Source organism: Erithacus rubecula (genome assembly GCF_903797595.1).
Source record: "Erithacus rubecula genome assembly, chromosome: 4".
Classification (NCBI taxonomy): Eukaryota; Metazoa; Chordata; class Aves; order Passeriformes; family Muscicapidae; genus Erithacus; species Erithacus rubecula.
In genome coordinates this window covers 62,805,939-62,819,748 of record NC_136686.1, presented here as the reverse complement: position 1 = coordinate 62,819,748, position 13,810 = coordinate 62,805,939, and the positions used below count along the sequence as shown (strand labels likewise).

The window sequence follows — 13,810 nt, the reverse complement described above, 5'->3', positions numbered from 1 at the left end:
GGATCTCCAACTCACTGGAAATCATTCACCTGGCCTATGCTCTCCACAGGAGCTGCTCAGTGCCAGGGTTATAGAGGGAATGGGGAACCAGGACACCCAAAATCACGAGCTGGGCTGGGTGTCTGTCCTAAGGGACCCCTCATCAGACTTCCTGGTGTTGTGGTCAAACCAGAGGCTGCTGAGAGAGCATGTCTGTCTCCAGGAGGGAACCACAGCCCAGACACCTCACCCCAGCATCAAGGGTGTAGGAGCAGTAATTAACTGTGCTCAAACCCCAACTTCTTTAAAAAACAAACAAGAAAACCTGGAGATGCTGCACAAAGCTAAGAATCACAAAACAAGGCAGAAGGTGCCACAAGAGCCCATCACTGCAGCCTTTGGTGCTGCTTTAACACCTTTTTTAGGTGGACTGGAGGGGAGTAGAAACAAGCTGAGAGTTGATGGTTTGCACTGGGGTGTGCAATGACACTCCCCCACCAGTTTCTGAGTAGCAGCAATGACACAACACAGCCCTCGAGTGCAGTTTCACTCTGATTTATTCTTTATTTCAAAAAACAGATTCTGAAAGTGAAAGGATCTTTCAGAAAGCAAGGAAAAGACATTGTGAAAGGCAAGAGGATCATTTCAGTGCACACCACTCCACCCTGCCACCACTGCATCCTGGGGAGCATCCAGACACTTCCTCAACCTGGCAGCAGCAAAAGGCACCTTTTCCCAGACCTGCCAGACTCAAAGGATTTCCTCACTTCACACAGCCTTGGCTCAGTTGTGCAAGGACAGTGAGAGGCTGCTTTGTTGGCCCAGCAGCTCCCAGCACTGTCAGACTCATATTTCACCTGTGTCAGAGCTGCTTGGTCAGGTGCAATGCCACACCAAGCCATGCTTGAGGAATTCTACCAACAATCATATTCCTGTCCATAAATCCCATTTTTCTCTGAGTGGTTACTGCTTTCTCTTTAGCCATTTCCTTACACCATTGATTCTGCTGGTACCAACACCCACATCTTCATCAGCTACACTAGTAACTCCCCGTGTCACTGAGGGCTTGTTTGAAACTCTGATTTTGTTAGTTTTTTTTTTTTTTGCATAGGAAAGGAAGTTGGAAATGCTGGAAATTCCTGCATAAAATCCTACGTTGGTAAAGCATCATTCTAAAGGTGTGTCATCTTAAAAACTTTTAAGAAACAAGAATTTAAACACCAAGATAATTCAGGTGTTCTTTCACAATTTTGATTCTTCCATTCTCTAAGACACCCACAGCAAATCTGTTTCCTAGGCTAGGTTTCCTCTGACATACATCAGCTGTCCAAGCTCAGTGCAATTATTCTGAATTAGCATAAAATGATTTTGCAATGCAGCATTTGGCTAAGTTACCATTACAGAGGTCAACAAAGGGAATTCTGCCTGCCCAGGCAGGGTTTGTGTTCTTCCTTCAGAAAAGCTCAGTTTTCCATCCTGCTCTTCAGAGGTTGATTCTTTCCCCTTGCACAAGCCGTGCTCGGAAGTTCCAAATATCCTTCAAAACAGAGACAGAGGAAAAGCACCTTGAGGGCCAGAACAGTGACCAAGATTCCAGTTTACAGAGATGGAAATTGAGGAATTACTTAGTTCTTATCATCTTGTGAAAGTGGAATAAGATCTAGGCAGTCCTCTGGGAGAAAACCAACTCTGGCTAAAAAAAGTCCTTAAAGTTACATGGAAACACAGAGACTTCTCTGGGGTTTGTATGAACAACCTCACTTCCACTCAGGAGAAGGAGAGAGCCTCACTACACATCCCTTTGGATTTCAACAGGCACCTAAATAACCCCAGGATCTGAAACCAAGCAAGCTGTGGTTTTACAGACATGAAAAATCAGCTTGCAAAACACAGCTGGGCACCCCAGCACACCCAGGCACACTGGGGGGAAACATGCAGAACAACACAAAAACTCTAAAAGTGAAAAAGAAAGTGATCTCCCCCCACCCCTCCAAAAAGTCCCAGATATTGTAAAACACGTACATTTTAAAAGAATATGGCTGCTTTTACATCTAGACTTTACTGCCTTGATCCTGGCTTTGCACATGCTTGGGAACTACTGTGGATTAAGATATTCAGAATATTTTCACCCCAGTAACAAGGTTTATCTTTCTTTCAGTGACTGGATCCCTGAAGAATTTACATTTGCTTTCTATTTCACTCAATGGTCTCAGTTATTCAGCAAGAGTCCATCAATCCCCCCCTTTTTTTTGAGTCAGAGGTGTATCACTGCTGACAAAAGTGCTGTTGCCTAAAGTATAAACAACTGATCTGGGATTATATTTAAGCAAAAAAAATTTCATTTGTTATTGCAATCAGATGTGGCTACTTGTTTTAAAAGGAAAATCCACCCACCATTAGGAAGGGAAACTGTAAGAACTGTGGGCATACAAACTGGACAAGCACTCAATTGATTCCAACTTATAGTTCTGAATTCAGGGCAAATTACATATTTTTATTTATAAGCAGAGCTTCAGAAGGAACTTCTGGAGCTCAAGGGACATGAAGAGGTTGCCAGAGAGCAAAACACTATGAGGAAAAAGGCCCCAAAAAAGCCTGCCAGTCATCCTCTGACCATCAGGTCTTTTATCCTGTTAAGTACCTCAGCTTGGTACAGCCTGATTTGCCAACTAGGCATAGCAAAGAGCATCAGTCTGCCACATGAGCACTCAGACAAGTCTCACCTTAAGTTCCACAGAAGTTGCATTGTATTTCTTGGAAACCATTTCCTGCAGCTCCTTCTCCAGGTGCTCCTGAGTCGTGTTCTTGACATCAATGTAGTGACACTCTGAGCTGGCAAAGTGGCAGCTGATGCTCTGTGTGAGGAAAGTGTCACACTGACTGTCACATCGACTGCAAACAACTGCTGGAAGAAAACCTTGTGCATTCCAGACTGTGGACACATCATTCCTTCCTCACAGATCCTGTCAGCAAATTCCTTCCTCCTTTCCAAGCACTCTGGAGAGTGTCCCCTTGGAGAAATCCTCTTGCTGCTGACCTGCTTTTCTTCCCTTCTCCCCCTCACTCCCTCAGCACGAGCTGTACTACTTGATCTCAGAACATCAGCAGCTGGAGTGGGAACAGGGAGTCAGGGCTGGGGCAGACCTGTGTGTTCTGTAAGGGCTCTTAGTTCCTGCACCCACTTATTTAGAATCCACCAATTAACTGCCAGAGGGGCTGAAAAAACAGGCCACACAACAGGCAAACCAAAATAAAGAGAGCAGCCCATGTTGCCTGGGTGAATCCCTTCTGAGACAGGAGAGGCCTCCAAACAAAGGCACTTTTGCCTGTTTCAGTCAAATAATCATGGATGTCAACAAATCTTTTATACAAAAATGTTGTGCAATGATATAAATAAATACTATTTATTGAATGAATGATGGAGACTCCTGTTATCCAGAGATGGGACACCAAGAAGACAGGGAAAAAAAATTAAGCGAAGTCCTGGTATCTGGGACAGCTGAAAGGGAACTTTCAGAAAAGCAACAACCAGAAAGACTTCAGTTTAATGTAGATTCAGCATCTAATTCCTACTCCTCTTCTGTTTTTCTCAAGCAGCTGCACAGCATGCTCTTCTTACAGAAGACAGATGTTTAAAAATAAAATAATAAAGAAACCAAGAGAGTGCTGAAGTATATTAGGAAGATAAAAACTCTTGAATAAAAACATTCATCCACATATTCACGAAATGAGAAAGGACTCAAGGGGGGTGGAGAATAAAAATAGAAAGAGGAATAGTTAGGGTTTTTTTAAATCAAGAATATAAAAAAGCTATATTGAGAGATGTTTTCCTACCTTTCTAAAACCTGATGTCCTGTTTATTCCAGAGCCATGAATGAGCAGGGGATGGAAGAACACTGTGTCTCCCTTCTCCATGACAAGGTGAACCTTGGGAATCTTCTCATCCTCATCAAGCAGCCCATGGAAAAGTTTGTTGGTTTTACCCTAGGAAAGAAAGAGGCTGAATTGAAATCACTCAGCTAAAATTAGGGGAAGCACAAAAATTAGAGGATTAGCAGAGAACAGTAGGGACAGCTATGGATCTGCTTTCCCCTGGAGAAAGTATTCCATATGCCAAGCTAAAAGTCTGACTATTGCCTACCTAGTCCTTCTACCTCAAGCCTGATGTACAGAAAAAATACACATTCTGTATTTTCTGCAGCTGGTTTGGACAAAGACATTCTCAGCTGGAGAGAAGAGAGAAGAGTACTGGGAAACCCCATAAGGGTGGCCTGATGCCACTGCTGGAGTCCAGCCTTCTGGTATAACCATCACCAATGAGCACGAAACACACACTCTTAAGAGCAAGATACCACCTGGTATTTTATTCCATCCAGTTGTTAACTGTCAGACTTCTCCTCTTTGGGACAGTGCACACACTACCAGGCAGGAGCAAGCTGACAGGAGGAGACAGAACCCTCAGACTTGGCAAGGGCAGTGGAAAACCTTGGCATGTGTTTATGCTGTCCTGCCACAACGTGCTGCACATTTTCTAGGTGAAGGTGAGAACAGAGGCAAATCTCCCGACGTCACATGGAGTAAGGTCACCCAAGAAACTCTCTCCCAAATCAATGTCAGTATTTGCACAAACAGGGGGAAAAAAAAATCACTGAAAACCTCAGCTTTGACCTGCACTTCCTCCCCTTCCAGTGAGTCCTTCCCAGCCAAATCACATCCCTTCCTGCACGCCCTCCCCAAGCCCTCCAGGACTCTACCTGCAGCTCTGGATAGCCATGAGGCTTCAGGGCTGTCTTGTGTGTCCCTGGCTGCACCAGCAGGCAGCCATTGTCCTGGTGAGCCCTCTCCATGGCGGTCCAGGCGCACACGATGCGCGACGCGGGCCGGAACGGGAAATAGTGCAGGTCCTGGTGCATGGGGTGCAGGAAAGTCTGCTGCTCTGCAACACAGGGTCAGCAGCCTCATCCAAGGTGACACAGCCTTCTCCTTGCTCTTAAACCACCCCAGCACATCCTGAGGAGCACTCGGTGTACACCGTGCCTGCTCCAGCCCAGCCGTGGAAGCCAAGCCTGGAGCTGCCACCCCACCCCAAAATGTACCACAGTGGTGGCACTCGGGTCACACAGAAACCTCTGTGACCCCTCAGAAGCTCCTTTTGCTGGCCTTCACCACCACCACACATTTTCATCACTCATTTTGGCTGCTTGCCAGTTTTGAGAACTTTAACCAGCACAGTGTTGCACAAACCTCCCCAGCACAAAGACCTTCCAACAGCTGTGCTGTCTGCAGGCACTGGATGTGCTGCTGTGATGCAAGCAGAACCAACCCTGCCTGTCCTGCACCCTGCTCATGTTTATTTAGCTTTTTCTTCAAAAAAACAAAAAACAAAAAAATCTCAGTTTATGGATTGTACGGATTGCAACCTCCAGAGAGAGTCTCTGCCCTAGAGGCTCTATTCCATGAAGTCTAAATAAAAATAAATATTCTTGAAGTTTAGCTTGTTATTTTTCCCCCATGGAAATGGAAACATCATCCACACCAAAAGAGCCTTTTATATATAATTTATATACTTATTTTGCCTTTGATTTTGCTCCTTAAATAGATACAGTTAGGATATTTCTACTTGCCTCATTTGCCACACTATTTAGACTTTGTGCAGCCTCAAAAACTCTCTTGCATTTTATCATGTTGTCTCATTAAATCAAGGTGAAAAGAAAACAAACTATCACCAAAATGTCTTTGTAAATTTTCAATATGTTATTTGGGTTTAATTTTTGTTACAGCTTTTTTAAAATACTAAGTTGAATTCTGGCACACAATAATTTATCCATTTTCCTCTAATCCAAGTTTTCCTTACCAGAATCTGGAAGTTTATTTATCAGCATGGTGTGCATTGCCATGATGTTTGGCCCTGTGAAGCACTCAACATATTTGAGGATCTACAAGGAAGAAAATATTAGGAAAAAAGATCAGAAATGTGAAAAACAAGAGGAAATATTGCTGAGGAAGCACTGTGAGCTGGATGTTTGGCTGAGGGCAAGAGTACAGGAGGATGGAGGGATGCAGGACAGGAGGCAGGATCTGGCAGGGCACACAAATGGGAATGGTGGGAGGAGGCCAAGAGGGAAGATGGTGCTGCAGGCTGGGAGGGGTTGAACAGATGGGGCGGGTATTCCCACAGAGCTGTATCTGCCACATGAATATTGGCTGCAAGGCTGGACCTGCCCAGGGACAGATGTTTGCTGGATAAAACACATTCAGAACATGTTGCTGATCTGTCCCTCTAGCCTGGCATGGTTTGGCCAAGCCACGTTCCTGACTGGCTCCACACCAGGGGCAGAGCAGCACTGCTTTAAGTCTTCTGCCTCAACCTCCATCCACCCCCTGTTCACACAGAACACTCTTAAAAGCTGATCTGATCTTCTTTCCTCACTTGTGTGTTTATGGGAGCGACCTGCAGGGTCAGATGCCTTCATACAGGCTCTTCCACCACCACCCTTTGTTTGTTTTACCTCTGGCAGAGTGCAGTATCTGAACAGCTCTTCATCTTCCTGGAAGTCCTGCACTTTATTAACCACTTTTTCAGACTGACCAAACTGGGATCTCAGGGACTCATCTTTCATAATCATAACTCCTGGTGGCTTCACCTCCCTTTTACAGATCCTGGTGAACTCCTTCCTGCAAACCAGAGGGAACAGCCACGTTGGAAGGACCCAATGATCTCCAGCTTCCCAGAGCTCCCCCAGCACATCAGACAAGTGCCTCATACCTGAAGCGCTCAATGTCCTCATCAGAAACGAGATTCTTGATGAGCAGGTACCCATTGTCTTCATAGAACTGCCTCTGCTCTGGGCTCAGCAGATCATTGTCCAGGGTGTAGCTGGGACAGAGGGACACATCAGCCATGTCTAGTGACCAACACGTGCTTGGGGGAAGGAAGAATGGAGCTCTGAAGGCTGTTTTGCTTTTATGTCTACCAAGGAAGATGGAACTTACCAAAACCTCCCTGAATGAGGAACAGCACTGACTTGGGCTGAAGTAGGAATGCTTATCTGGGGTGGGAATTAAGGAATATACAATCAAGTAAAATAGATTAGAACATTATCTACAGACATGATTCCTCAATCCTACAGTGCTGTTCATCCTAAAGGCAGCTGCTGTGCTGGACACTCAATCCATGCTCTTGTTCATTTTGCTTCTATAATGACAATAAAAAATATGCTAAAAATTAAAATAATCTAAAACAATAAAGCAACAGGAGTAAACCTGAGGTTTCACATTCTCATACAATGTTGCAAACCCTCACCTTCTCTCCAGTTTCTGCAGAGATCAGATCCCTCCCAAATGACACCAACAGCAGGAAGAGAAGAGAGCTTTAGGCTTGTCCTCCACTTCATTACATTTCAACAGGTTTTAAAAAAGGCATTTGTTTTCTGTTATGCAGAGACACATTCCCATCAAGTGGGCAATTAAACCCCACATGCTAAAGAAGCCTCACAAGAGCCTTGTGCATGGTACTGAAGTGTCATCCATAACAAAAATGAGTATTTTCATGCTGATCTTTGGTCTGCACAAGCATGTTTGCTTCAGGGTTTTATGAAAACCACTGACTTCCTTCTACTCCTCATAAAAGCATGAATGCTTTGGGAATAAGAAAGAGGTTTAATCACAGCAGCTGTGTCTATGGTCCCTACACCAGGAAGCTTAAATATTAGCTTGTCAAGAGTCACATATGGTGGGAGAAGAATGACACATGCAAACACGTGTGGCAAAAATTATGAGCCAGAGGGAGGAAAAGGTGCTGGGAACTGGATGGAAGACAGAGAGAACATGGGGAGACCAGCTGGCAACTGCCACAGCAGGTCCAAGAGCAAGGAATCCCCCAACTGAGGGCACTAGTGCTCCACACACCACATTTCAGGCTAATTTCAGTGAATATGGGACTCCTGACCATTCAGGCTCCTAAATGTCCACAGACAGCTGATGGAGACACTGTGCCCCAGTGTGTCACTGTGTGGAGACACAGGCACTGGCTGCCCCCAGCATGGGGCCCTCCTCAGCACCTCCACCTCCCCAAACAGGGGGACAGCAGACAAGTGCACCCAGTGCTGGACTCCATCTCAGCACCTTCCTCCCAGCTCTGCAGTGCCTCTTCCTCTCGCTGGTTTGGCTCTTGAGACTTTGCAACACTCAGAGGACAAGTCTGGGTTGCTTGAAACCACGAGGCGCAGAGATTAAAACAAAACCAGTGAGCTGATGTACCATTTGATGTATCAGATAAATCTATTCTTATCAGAGTCTGTCATTTGCTTTATCTACACATCTTTCTTGCTCCAGCCCAGCTTAGTCATGTTGTTGTCCAAAGGTATTTGCATCATGACCCAGCTTTAAAAACAAACAGGTTGTGCAGCACCTCTCCTTACTCCCTATATCTCTATAACCAGGGTGTTTTCCCTGTATCATTTATTCCTAATTTTGTGTTCCTACTTGTGTTATGGCAGTCTGAGTCAACAACTATCCACCTGCCTTCATATTTTTAATGGATTTGAGGACTCTTACATCCTCTTTGATCACATCCTCTTCTATTATTATAATTCAGAGGTAACTTGTCAACATTCTGCTTTGTGAAAAAGCATTTTTTTAAAGCAGCCTTTATGACACCACCTTTAAAAATATTCTCAGCAAGCAGTCTCAAGTTTTGGAACCACGGGACATATGTTATTTCTACCTAGGTTTCCTGTGCCTTATGTTGGCAGCCTCTAACATTTCCACCTCGGTTACCACTCACAAACCAAACTTTGATGTTCCTCCTGCCGCAGCTCTACCAGTCGAGTCTGTGCCTTTCAACGAAATCTCTGACTTGCCGTGCACTTTGTAAGACAAGTGGAGTCTGTCCCCTCAAAGCCCTTGAATCTCTAGGAGGAGAATTCGCTGCAGGGAAGTCTCTGGCTCGGTGCTGGGGGGATGCGCTGGGCGCTGCCAAGAGGCACATCCAGCTCCCCACAGGCTGCGGGGATGAAGCCCAGGGAGAAGCTTTGGGGTGGGTCAGGTGCTAACCCCAAAATCCCGGTGGGAGCTGCCACGGAAGCGCTGTCCTCGGCACCGGGACACAGGGCAGAACTCGCCCTGCGTGTCCTTCCCGGGCCGGTGTCCCTGTAGGACAAACCTCGCACCCACAAGGGCGCGGGCAGCAAAGCGCCGGGCTGAGGGCGCGGAGCCCCGACCCGCGGGAGCCCAGCGTGCCGCTGCCGCCCCTTCCCGACGCCGCAGAGAAAGGATACAGGGGCCGGGGCCGCTCCCAGCCGCGGGGACAGGTGCCGCAGGAGGGTTTCCAGCCGGGCCGCCGAGCGCTCCCCGTGCCGCTCCCCGAGCCGCTCCATGGCGCCCGGGCCGCCTCAGCGCTGTCCCGGCCGGGGCGGAGCCGGGGCCGCCGCATGCTCAGAGCCCGAGCGCCCTCGGAGCCCCGGGTCAGCCGGGAGACACGGCGCGGCGGTGGGAAGGGCCTGAGGGAAGCCAGGGCGGACCCGGCGGCCTCGGAGCCCGGATCCCGACGGCAGCCGCGGTGCGAAGGGTGTGTGGGGTGTGAGGGGGCCATGACTGCCCAGAGCCCTCAGAGATGGCAGCCGCGGTGCGAAGGGTGTGTGGGGTGTGAGGGGGCCATGGCTGCCCAGCGCCCGGCTGCAGCCCCGGCGGGAAGGGCCTGAGGGAGGCCAGGCCGGGCGTGTGGAGAGCTCGGAGTTTTCCCAGCGGATTTCTTTTCGTTTCTCCTCCTGCTTCCCCTCTTTTTCCCGTTCTCTGCCAGCAGTGGCTGCGGATTTCATGAGCCCCGTGTGGAAAGCAGCGCTTGGCACTAAGCACTGCCGAGGCCGGCATGGATCCATGCCTTATCTCCTGTCTCTAAGGAGACCGTCAGGGTTCGCCTCACCCCTCCATGAAAACGTTTGGAGAGATTTTTGCGACGCCAGTGTGAAAACACATCTCACACCTGCCAGGCCCTCCATAAAACCCTTGCTCATGAGCAATCCGGGCCCCGCTCCCAAAGAGGCACCATCAAAAGTCTCCTGTAGCTCCAGGCAGTCTCATGATGACAGGCTGTGCAGCAAAGCTCTGCTTACAGCTGCTTCAGGAAGCTTAAATCCCATTCTGCAACAGGTTTTGCTGGAATCTGGGGTGACATGTTGGTGGATCAAAAACTCAGCTGTCAGTACACCAAGCTTCCTGTTAGTGCTGCAGATGAACAGAAGCCAAGGCATGGGTAGGAAGGGCTCCTGTACATAACCTGTATCCTGGAAGCTGGCTCTGTTTTAAAACTCAGTGGCAAAGCTCCCAGGGCCATAACAGAACAGGTTGTTCACAGAAGTGGGACAAGCAAGGTTGGGAACCCAGGAAAAAACCCTCTCTAAACGATTTTGTGTAGTCACAGAGGCAAGAGTACAGGCACTGTGAAGGTACAACAGCAGCAGCAGTCACAGCACCCTCCATTGCCAACAAAATCAGACCTTTGACTCCTGAGCCACAGGAAAACTCTTAATCATAAGAAAAAAGAAAGTTAATGAAAGTTCCTCAAATCAAACTAGTGAGGGGGAACAGAAAAAAAAGCAACTAGAGTAATAGTTTTATTATTGAACTCCTAATTATAACTGCATTGAAAGGCCTGTATATAATTCAGATCTATGCTGCAATTGCTTTCACATTCCAAACTGAAACAGGAACCTCAATAAATCTCAACTGTTTCAAAGTTTGGGTAAAAGCCCCATTGAAAAGATGAAACAGTACAAATAATACTCATGCCTATTGTGGCATGGACTTGTTTGCAATGTAGATATTTCTTCCACAAGGATGTGTTTGACAGTATCTTATGCAAAGGTGTCTTTCATACTTGAAAAAATGAACAAAAAGTAGGGATTGGCTGTACTGGTTTAGGAGTTTGAGAACTAAGATGCTTTTATACATACATAATGCACACATAAATATAGAACATCCTGAGTTGGAAGGGACCCACAAGAACCATCAGTCCTACTCCTGGCCCAGCACAAGACAAGCCCAAAAATCCCACCCTGTGCCTAAGAATGTTGTCTAAAAGCTTCTTGAACTCTGTCAGGTTCAGTGCTGTGACCACTTCCCTGGGGACCCTGGGGACCCTGGTCCAGTGCCAGCCACTCTCTGGGTGAAGAACCTTTTCCTAATATATGCATTTTTAACAATAAGAGAATCAAAAGACCCTAGTACCTCTGTGCATTAAATAACATGATTCCTTTTTGCTTACAGCCTCTCTGGCAATCTCAGTACCAGTAATTCCCTTGTCACTGGGCTGCCCTGGTCTATCACACCCCAAAGAATTCAGGACACCTCCCCCTTGGCAGGAGCAGCGACTGGCAGAGTTCATTGCCCTGTATTTGTACCTCCTGCTGATGGATCGAACTTGAACACAACTAAAGATCGATCTGGGCCACTACTGCACCACACAGCGACTCGGGGGCTGCTTGTGGTGTAGCCACTCCCCCTAGAAGTGTGTGGGCATGTAAAAAAAACAAACATCCTTTGCATCTAAACAGTCCAGAGTGAATAATTTTCAAATCCATTGATAAGCATCATGGAAATACAGGCTGAATCTCATGAAGCCAGGAAATGAAACAAGGGAGAAATTTTCTTTGTTAGGGAAACTGATGATGGCATTAATCATTGTATTAAAATGGATGGCATTTAAGAGAGGCTGTGTCTTTGCAAAGTACTTTTACAGCTATGTCTGTCAGTTTCCTGAATTTTATAGAACATTTTTATACAGATGGTTTGCATTTGGCTTTTAGTTTTAATGTTTTCTGTTCATTAAATCACAAAACTAATAAAAACTAAACGATTGAGATTCCTCCAGCAGCACAGGAACATTCCTAATGCAGAGTCTTATAATTTAATAAGCATCTCAATTGACTATTAAAATCCACATTATGATCAGAACTGTAATTCCAAAGATGAGATCTTCTGAAAGCTTAATTTACTGTGGTAGGATGTGGCAGCTGCTCCAACTCAGCAAAATTAGCTTTTTAAACTGAGATGCCAGGGAAAACAGATGTTGATGAGACAATAACAAGAGCAACAAAATCCACCACCAACACCCAGGTTCATTTCTCATCACCAGAGGAGTCGAGAAGGGCTTCTATGGATACATAGAGGGGAGATACGAATTCATCAGAGAACAAAATAAGGGGCATAGTGACAAAGGACATGGAAAGGGTCAAGGGTCTCAATGACTTCTCTGCCTTGGGCTTTGCTGTATTTCCTGGCCTCTGAATTCCAAGATTTGGGCAGCCTTCATCCTAAGGAGGAGCTACTGCCAGGCTTCTCTCCAGCTGTCCCAAACTTCTCAGCTGGGGGTGCCCACCCATTCCTTATTGACACAAATCCTTTTGGAAATACCAGAGACAGCTGGATCCACCAGTGCTCTGGGCAGAGAGTGGAAAAAACCCCAATTGTGGTTGGCTCTTGCAGTGCCAGCCAACCTCAGCAGCCAGTGAGCCAGAAAGGAAAAGTCTCCTTCATGAACGTGTTGCTCCTATCGATGCCCACAGCTCCCAAAAGAGATCCTGTTCTCCCTCATGATCACCCAGCTGGGAAAAACACCTACCAAAGGGCTGAACAAGAGAGTATTTTATTACCTTTCCCCTTCTGAAGCACCAGTCACAGGAGCTGCAATCACACCCTGTGGTCAGAAAGCAGACATGAACTCAGGTGACTCATCCCAGCTGTTCACCTGACTTGAAGTTCAAATGTCAGTGGAGCTCTAAATATCAGCCACAGTGCCCACCCACCCCCCTTGGTCACTCAGGTTTCCTGCCCTCTCACTCCAGCAGTCACATTAATTTCCATTATCTCCTTATTAGAAGAGGTTCAATCCTGAATTTAGAGCAGAATATGAAATAAAAATATTACCTAACAAAAAGGACCAAACTATTCTGGCTTTATAAAGTGCCACAGATTTTAAGTGTTGTTTTTCCCTGATGCAGGGAAAATAACAGGCTAAAGAACAACAACTGTTACAAACTTTCCAGAAATATATGGTACTTATCAAATGTGTTGATCAGCCTAGTGAATATTTCTATTATTAAATGCTTTCTTTTCAAATAAAGAATTTTTTTTTCTCCACTCTTTTCATAACTTGGATGGAGTTTTACAAGCAGGAATGGGAGAGGGTGCATACAGATTCCTGTGTATGGAGCAAAGTACTTATGTTTGTATAAATGACTGGACATGGCTACTAAAAAAACATGTTCACTGTTGCTTTCTCACATCCTTTTGACACCAGCCTCTGAAAACCCCTTTCATTTAAGGCGCATTTCTAAGTATCTTGCTTAATGGTGAAAGATTTAGGATTTGTCAGTCCCTTACAATATATCCTCCTACAGCTCACTGGGACTTACAGTTCAGCAAAACAAATCATAAAATTTCGTAAACAAAGGTGATGCTCACAGAGACGCCAAGTTGTCACCCACTCAGCGGCGCACCAGGAAGCAGTTTGGGATGTCAATTCCTGCCACCAGGAAGCTTTGGGAGACGCTTTTAAATCGGCTCACCCGAGGGGTTTTCCTTGTAGCTGCCTCCAGCGGCCGCGACAGGAAATGTTCCTCCGACAGCGCAGAAATACGGAGCGTCCTGCAGACACCTTCCCTTGGAGATGAACCTTCTGCCACCCGGGACACGTCTAGGGAAGGACAAGCGCTGGTTTTACACCTGGCTGACGAACCCAGTATCACAACAAGTGAAAAAACCCAACGGCATCGACCGAGGAGAACCTTCTTCTGCCGGAGGGGCACTGACACGCAGCCGGTGCCAGGTTCAA

The 13,810-nt window shown here is 46.5% G+C and overlaps 1 protein-coding gene across 1 annotated transcript; it reads right to left on the bottom strand.

Annotated features, from left to right (window-relative positions):
• Nucleotides 1-518: 518 nt before the first annotated feature.
• On the bottom strand, nucleotides 519-9,419 carry PHYH (phytanoyl-CoA 2-hydroxylase). The gene is made up of 9 exons (XM_079304380.1): nucleotides 9,258-9,419; nucleotides 6,973-7,028; nucleotides 6,746-6,856; nucleotides 6,489-6,654; nucleotides 5,834-5,915; nucleotides 4,734-4,915; nucleotides 3,814-3,963; nucleotides 2,703-2,834; nucleotides 519-1,516 (listed from the first exon to the last, which is right to left on the bottom strand). The coding sequence occupies exons 1-9, from the start codon at nucleotides 9,354-9,356 to the stop codon at nucleotides 1,463-1,465; spliced, it is 1,032 nt and encodes a 343-aa protein (XP_079160506.1). The 5' UTR covers nucleotides 9,357-9,419; the 3' UTR covers nucleotides 519-1,462.
• Between the last annotated feature and the right edge of the window lie 4,391 nt (nucleotides 9,420-13,810).

What these genes read in the sequence shown, in the direction of transcription:
- PHYH (XM_079304380.1), bottom strand. Translation starts at nt 9,356, where the DNA reads ATGGAGCGGCTCGGGGAGCGGCACGGGGAGCGCTCGGCGGCCCGGCTG. An exon ending in CCTCATTCAGGGAGGTTTTG is followed by an intron (nt 6,857 to 6,972) that starts GTAAGTTCCATC and finishes CCTCTGTCCCAG; the next exon opens with CTACACCCTGGACAATGATC. An exon ending in GGACATCAGGTTTTAGAAAG is followed by an intron (nt 2,835 to 3,813) that starts GTAGGAAAACAT and finishes TTCCTCACACAG; the next exon opens with AGCATCAGCTGCCACTTTGC.